At 61.1% G+C, this 7,182-nt stretch overlaps 1 protein-coding gene across 2 annotated transcripts; it reads right to left on the minus strand.

The window, feature by feature from the left end:
- Positions 1 to 815: 815 nt before the first annotated feature.
- On the minus strand, positions 816 to 6,934 carry FSCN2 (fascin actin-bundling protein 2, retinal). Of its 2 annotated transcripts, XM_069541942.1 has the most exons (5): positions 5,908 to 6,899; positions 2,322 to 2,478; positions 1,844 to 1,965; positions 1,347 to 1,514; positions 816 to 1,223 (listed from the first exon to the last, which is right to left on the minus strand). In XM_069541942.1, exons 1-5 carry the CDS (start codon positions 6,731 to 6,733, stop codon positions 1,018 to 1,020), a joined length of 1,479 nt encoding a protein of 492 aa, XP_069398043.1. In that variant the 5' UTR covers positions 6,734 to 6,899; the 3' UTR covers positions 816 to 1,017. The 2 variants fall into 2 exon arrangements, with proteins under 2 accessions (XP_069398043.1, XP_069398042.1); XM_069541941.1 differs by having other exon boundaries at positions 976 to 1,514; positions 5,908 to 6,934.
- Between the last annotated feature and the right edge of the window lie 248 nt (positions 6,935 to 7,182).

Below are 7,182 nucleotides of genomic sequence, written 5' to 3' on the forward strand. Positions count from 1 at the left end.
GGGACCCAGCTTTTCTTCATCGCTAAGGTGAAGGGAAGCGGTGAGTCAGGGAGCCAGCCAAAGCGGGGCCCTGGAGAGGAGTCCCAGCTGCCCCCCTTTCCCAAAGTGCCTCACGCTGGCCAGACTCACTGGAAGGGGCGCTTCAGGCCCCAGGCAAGAGTGGGGGCTGCCCAGGGTGGGAGAGGGTGGGGGCTGAGGGGAAAGGTCGCTGAGGCCCGTGGTCTCCCCTACTTTTGCTCAGGCTGTCCCCTCAGCCCTCCATCACCCAGTCCTCAAGGCCTAGGCCAATCCCAGGGGCACACCTCCCACCCCACTCCCACCTCCCGTGGTCCAGGTTGCCCAGTACCTCCAGGAGGTATTGGCCTGGGTGGGGGTCCTTGGCGACTGGGGTGTTTTGGGTGCCAGCTGGTTTGGGGAGACCTGTGGGTGAACCATGGGCCTTGTCCTGGTGGTCCACCCTTCCTACGCTGGGTGGCAGCAGGCCAGTGCACAGGCTGAGAAGCGCCCTCTCCCCCATGGTTGGCTGCACATAACCTTGTCTGGGAGGGGTGGAAGTCACTTCATCAGGTGCTTCCAGGATTCCCTAAGACCCTGCCCCTGGGGAAGGGAGCAGTGATGTGTGCTATGAAGACCCTGAAGACCCTCTAACCTACCTGACTTGCTGGGGCCTGGGATGAGGCTCCTCCCAACTATCCCACTCCCATCCCTGTCCTGCTGAGTAGAATGGGGGTCCTCTCCCCACCCCCGCCCCCAAGCTTGGGGAGGAGCTATGTGCCAAGGAGTGATGCAGACAAAAGAAGGCCCGGGACTGGCAGTCCAGGAAGGGGTCTCCGGATGTTCAATGGGCTGGAAAAGCGCCAATCTTGGATTTTCTGGCGGTCGAGCGACCATCGCAGGAAAGGCCCAGAGGGCCTGCGGCGGGCGGATGCGAACCCTTCCCCACGCACCGCGAGCTTCGCCACTGACCCGCCAGCCGCTGGTCACAGACATGGTTTAATGGGGGACAGACGGCGGCACTCAGTATTCCCAGAGCGCAACCCCAGCCGGCGCGTCGGCGTCCGCGCGCAGCAGCCCCGAGGCGCCGCCACGCAAGTACTTGCCACTCCGGGCCCGGATGGCCAGGCGGCCGCGCTCGCGGAACTCGAACAGAAAGTCCTCGGCGCGCTCGCCATCGCTGCACACGCTGCCGTGGCTGCCGGTGTGCCAGAACCCGCCGCCGCGGCCTGGGGTGGGCCAGAGAGGGGTCGGCCGGTGGCTCGCTCCCCCATCCAGGCTGGGCACAGCCCCCCACTCTCTCCGGGACCCCCCTTTCCGCTGCTCCCCAGCCCCATCCCACCTGCCCGCACCTCGGATCTGGTACGCGCCGTCGCTGAAGCTCAGGTGGAACACATCGTAAACCGAGCGGTTGGTGTCCAGCTGGTTGGAGCCACGTCGGTGGCAGACGAAGCCGTCCAGGCCGCGCAGGACCAGGATGGGCCGGTTGATAAGCTTGAGGGTGAACTCCTCGTCCTCCCCTGCTGGCGAGACAAGGGCTTGAGGGACCTTCCAGCAGCCCCACGAGAGCGCCAGGCCAGGACCTGCCCCGATTGTGTGCCTGGATCTGCCCACTGCTTATGTGAGCCCCTGGTTCCCCAGAAGTGCAGCAGTGATTGGGGTGCTCTGGATCTGAGCCCCCACATCAAGAGCAATGGGCTGGAACAGGAAGTAAGACTCTTGTCGCAGACAGCAGCAGCTCCATGGGGAGGGAGAGGGCTCAGCCCTGGGTGGAGATGGGCTGAGCTGGAACTGTCCCCAGGCAGAGCGCCCAGCCCCAGGCTCCCCAGGGCAGGAGGGGAGTGCTCACCTACAAAATCGCTGATGGCTGCCAGCTGCCCATTCTTCTTCATGCACACATAGCGCCCGTTACTGGCCTTGAGGGCCACCCGTCGGCCCCGCCACTCCATCTCAAACATGGTGTTCTCAGAACTGGAAGGGGCAGGTCAAGGTCCCCTCAGAGAAGCAGGACACGGGGACTCAGGGTCAGACCTCCCGCATCCCCTTCAAGTCCAGGACCACCCGCTCAAGGCACTTGACTTCCACTGCTACACCCACCACCATGAAGAGCTGCCCTGCAAGCTAGCAGCCTTCTTCCCTGGTTGGGCGGCTGTGTGGTCCCTATGGTTGAGGTGGAGGTGGTGATGCCTGTGGTAGTGGAAATGGAGATGATGGTGGTGGTGGTGATGGTGGAGGAGGTGGTGGTGACGGCCACAGAAGTGGTGTGTGTAGAGGTGATGGTGATGGTGGAGATGCAGGGGTCACAGAGGTGAGGATGGTGCACTCACACTTGTGTAGCTGTGGCCTGGATGCCCCCATGGGTGACCAGGGTCCAGTAGCCCCCAGTGCTGGAATAGAAGGTGCACTTCTTTGTCTCCTGGTCAATTTGCATCAGGAAGGTCTCGTGATCCAGTTCTTCATCTTGGTTGGCTGAGACATTGACCCCTGGAGGGAGGAGATGGGAAGCCCCTCACGCCTCACCCTGGGTGGGGTGAGGAGCAGAGGGATGGGAAGGCATGCTCTTGGGGCATCCCTGAAGTCAGCGGGGGTCTCATCTAGAACCCTTTGGACTTGAGAAGATTTGGAGTTCTGCTCCAGTGCGGTGCAGGCGCATTGTGGACGCACTCACACCGCTTCCTAGAGGCCGGGTTTCCAGCACAGCCCCAGGAGCCAGGCCCTTCCGTGCCGCCAAATCCCCTGCCTCAGCTAATCAGCAGGTAATCTGCTTGCTCCTGCTCTCTGGACCCAGGACTTACAGCAGCCTCTATTTATAACTCCTCCCTAAGCTGCTGGGTGGACACAGCAGGGTCCCTGTCCTTCCCTAGCATGGTTCAGGACACAGCGGGGTCCTGGGATCTGCTCCTGGGCACTGAGCTGGGACTGGCCCCCTGTCATCTCAGCCCCTCATACACAAGTGTGTGGTCTCCCAGGACCCTGGAGGGAGGGCAAAGCTACTTGGGACTCTGCTTGGGAGGGAGATGAATGGGGCATCTGTGACCAGGGTAGGGAAGAGCAGTCAGGCAGTGGAGTTTCCCTGGTATCTTCCCATAAACCACATCCGTGTTCCATCGCAACTGGCAGATCACAGAGCTCCCCTGAGGCAGAGCCCCAACAACTCCAGTGAGCAGAGCAGAAGGGAGTGGGGCATACCCCCATCAGGGCTGAAGGGTCAGGGCCACATCCTGTCCTGCCCTGCCCCCTGGGAAGGAAGTGGGGCAGCACACAGGGCCCAGACTGGAGGGGGTGCCCATGGCTTTGTCCTGTTTGTCCCCCAGACTGGAGTCTGTCTCCCTTCTTACACAGATCACTGATCAGACCCCAAGAAAGTGACCCCTTCTCTTTGCCAACCCCACCATCCCATCAGCAGTGCTGCACAAAGTGAGCTCCTGCTGCCCCCAGCCTGTGGTCAGCAATACCAAAACAGTGGGCCTTGTTCTCCAGATGCTGGCCCAAGGGGAGCGGTGGACAACAAAAATGGTATGTCCAGTGCCCATGACTGCTGGGGTTTTGGCCAGGGATGGCCTCCCTGAAGTAGGACCTGAGAAGGTGAGGGAGCCATCCGACAGGTACTAAAGGGAGGAGTGAAGCCAGGGGTCTGAGGCTGTGGCTGCAAGTTTTCCACCCCCATCTCTGAGGTCAAGCCTCTTAGTGTCCCCAGCATCTCCTTCCACACACCCTCTCCAGACAGGATACAGCCCAGGGGCTCGGTCTCACACAGCCGGCTGCTCCTGGGACCCTGATCTTGCAGCAGCAGGGTCTCATGGAGTCCTGGCTGGTGCTGGCAAAGAGTATGGACCCTACTGTCCCAGGAGGGATTGATCAAGTGGTGGATGTGTGAGCAAGAAGGGGTGTCTGAGAGCATTTACAGGAGACATATTCTTACTCCTGCAAAGCCACAAGAAGAGCCAGTGCCCCTCTTCCCTTTGGACTTTGTTCTGTTTGGACATGAGGTCCCAGATAGTAGCAACCATCTTGTAACCACAGGGGCACCAGTCTGAGGGCAGAACTGTCCTGGGAGAGCAGTTCCTCAAAGAGGAAAAAGCAGAGGGCTTTGGTGATGCCACTGAGCTGGATGTGGTGCCTGTTTGGGACCCTACCACCCCTGTGCCTCCAGACCTCCACTTAGGCAAGGTATTAGCGTCCTCATGGCTTAAGCCAATAAGCAGCCATTGTTACTTGCAGCAGCAAACACTGCTTGTTGGGCAGCCCAGCAGCAATGCCACATGAGTGAGGGCTGGCAGTGGGCATAGCAGAAACAGCAGACTCTGGCTAATGGAGGTTGGGAAAGGAAAAAAAAAAAAATCAACAGCAAAAGCCAATTTGCTCACCAACACCCTGGCCTGGGGGAAGGAGACAAGTTTGGGGGCTACCTGGCCAGCAAAATGACAGGGACCAAGGAACCACCAGCCCACTCTGCAGAAGCCACCACTCCAGCTGCCTCAAAACCTAGCAGCACTATCCCCCCCTCAGCCTGAGATGCCACACTCTGCTTCCCTGAATCACTGATTAGCAAAGTCAACATCAGAACATCTCAGGGCCAGGTCTGATGCCCTCAGGCTTATGCAAGGAAAGCAGGGAGGTGAATGTAGGTACCTCTGGCCTCACAGTGGTGTTGGTGGGGAGGGGGGTGAATCTGTTCCTTTGTGGGGGAATTTCCCCATCAAAGGGATCAGGTCAGATGCAGGGTAATCCAAAGAATGAAAAATGGTTTATACGGCTACCATCCCCCCTCACCACCACCACCATCACCATCACTACCATCACCAGCAGGACCACCAGCATCATCTCCATCACCATGGCACCCTTACCATCACCACCACCGCTTGTAGCACCACCAGCATCACCACTATCCCCACTACCACTTGTCTCACTCACAAGCTGAACAAGGACAAATGCTTTGTAGCCAGCATTTCCTTTGACTCACAGAGAAAGCTTTCCCCACTACTGCCCACCTTTTACTGGCAAACCAAGCATATGGGCCTTGGTCAAGGCCAGAAAGCAGTGTGGCCAGACAGTAGGACCTGTGACGGGAAAGACTGGGGCTGTCTGTCCTCCCTTACACCCCAGGGCCCAACCACACTCCACAAGGATTCAGGGGTGTTTGCTGAATGCCGGTCCCTACTCTGCACTGGCTTTGAAGATCCAAACGACAGGCAGGAGCCCCTAGAGCCACAGCTGGGCCACCCCTCTATGTGCTCAGGGCTGGGACCAGGTGGCGGCAGTGAGCTGGGTCCGGGTACACCCACCCCTTCTGGGTGCACAGAGCCAGGAGTCCAAGTGGCATGGAGCCACTCTGGAACCTCACTTTCCTTGAGGGGAAGTAGGAGCTGTCCATGTTCACCCCACAGGCAGGTGATCATGTGGAGAAGGGCCCACGGGTCACATGAAGCAGGTGACCGATGATCGGGGACTTGGGGGGAGCCACGCGACACCTGCTGAACAGAGAGTGTCTCCCCACCAAGGAGCCCAGGCTCTGGAGGGACCACTTGCATCTCCCTGGACTGGAAGGGCCCCCAGGACCCCGTCCCACTCCGTTCCTGCTGCCTGCCTTCCCTGCCCTTGGTCACAGCCCCAATTTCCTGTAAAGTTCAGAAGTGGGGTGATGGAAGAAAAGGGGAAGGGTGGTCAGGGGGCAGCCCGGTGTGGATGGGGCCTGCCCTCTTGCCCCTCATCACGGTGAGCCTGGGCCTCAACCACCTCCACCTGGGCGCTGCCCATCCTGCATTCAGCAGCTGTCCAGCGGGCTTGAGGCTCAACAGGGACCCCATACCTGGCCTATAGCCCACTGTATTCTACAAGTGTATTCTCACCCCTCAACCCGGAGCCACTTGCTACATGACCCTACACACACGCACAGGCCCCGCACCCCATTACCTTGCCGCACGGACACGTAGCGGTGGTTGGCGGCCACCAGCACCACCTGTGGGTGACTCTCCTCCAGGTCGAAGAGCTCGTCCTTGCCAGGCCGTGTGTTGCGGCCCGCCCTGAGCGTGCCCGCAGGGCCCACGGGTGCCAGGTAGCGGCCATCGCAGTCCTTGAAGGCCAACTTGCCCGCCTTGAACTCAAGCGTGTAGCAGGCGCGAGCCTCGGGCTCCCAGACGAGGCGGCCATCACTGCGCAGGTAGCGGCTATCACAGGACTTGAGGCAGTACTGCCGGTTCTGGAAGATGAGGGTGACGAGTGCATCCACACCCCAGGGCGTATCACTGTCTGCTGCCATCTCATCCTCCCGCGGGCACAGGTGCGCATAGCGCCGCCGGCTCACGCTCAGCAGGTGGGCCTGCGGGTGGATGGCCAGGTGCACTGTCCACAGCTCGGCCGGGGTGATGGCCGTGGCGAAGCAGGACAGCTGGTCCTCGGTGCCACCGAAGAAGCGGCCGTGCGGCTCCGACTGCAGCACCCAGCGCCCATCGGGCTGCGGCAGGACCAGGAAGCGGCAGTCACGACCCGGCCGCTCCGCCTCGCAGGCCACACGACCGTCCCCCTCGGCCGACAGGTAACGGCCCAGGTGGCTGCTGCGAAACAGCACAGCAGTGCCTTCCCCTGGGTCTGGCTCCAGCACCCACATCTGCTTCCGCTTGAGGCTGGGTGCCGACGCGTTGACCTTGAAGCCGAAGCTCTCGGCCGTCAGGTAGCGGTCAGTGTCATTGACGAGGCCAAACTGGATTTTCAGCACCTGGTGCAGGCCATTGGTAGGCATCTTTGGCCTGGCTGAGGTCCCCGACGGGGGCCCGGGAAGCTCTCTCTGTGCTCACGACCCCTGAGGTCCCCTAGAGGCCCAGCTCGTCTGGGTTGGCCAGCGGCCCCCAGGCCCAGCTGGCGTCATGGACCCGCTGCCCTCTCAGAAGCTGCCTCTGACCAGCAGTGGCGGGTCCGGGGAGCTCTTACATGGCCAGCGGGCAGCAGAGGGCGGGTGGGAGGGCGGATCAGAACTGTGCCGGCTTAGGAACAGCCTTTCGTTACCCCAGCTTGGATTTCAGCCACTCCCGGACTGCCCAGGGGCCAGAGCCCGGGGCCGGAGGGGCTGGAGAGTGCCACTCACCGCAGGGCTGACCACCTCCTTGTGCTCACTGGCGGCTGCCTGGCTCTGGCTCCGGTGCTGTGCCCCACCCTCTGGACACCCACCCCCCAGTCTTGGCCTCTCTCCTT

Source organism: Ovis canadensis, chromosome 11 (genome assembly GCF_042477335.2).
Source record: "Ovis canadensis isolate MfBH-ARS-UI-01 breed Bighorn chromosome 11, ARS-UI_OviCan_v2, whole genome shotgun sequence".
Taxonomy (NCBI): Eukaryota; Metazoa; Chordata; class Mammalia; order Artiodactyla; family Bovidae; genus Ovis; species Ovis canadensis.

Excerpts from the sequence above, each read along its gene's own strand:
- FSCN2 (XM_069541941.1), bottom strand. The coding sequence starts at position 6,733 with ATGCCTACCAATGGCCTGCACCAGGTGCTGAAAATCCAGTTTGGCCTC. Across the intron at positions 2,479-5,907 it reads CTACGTGTCCGTGCGGCAAG|GGGTCAATGTCTCAGCCAAC; the intron begins GTAATGGGGTGC and ends TCCTCCCTCCAG. Across the intron at positions 1,515-1,843 it reads AGCCATCAGCGATTTTGTAG|GGGAGGACGAGGAGTTCACC; the intron begins GTGAGCACTCCC and ends TCTCGCCAGCAG.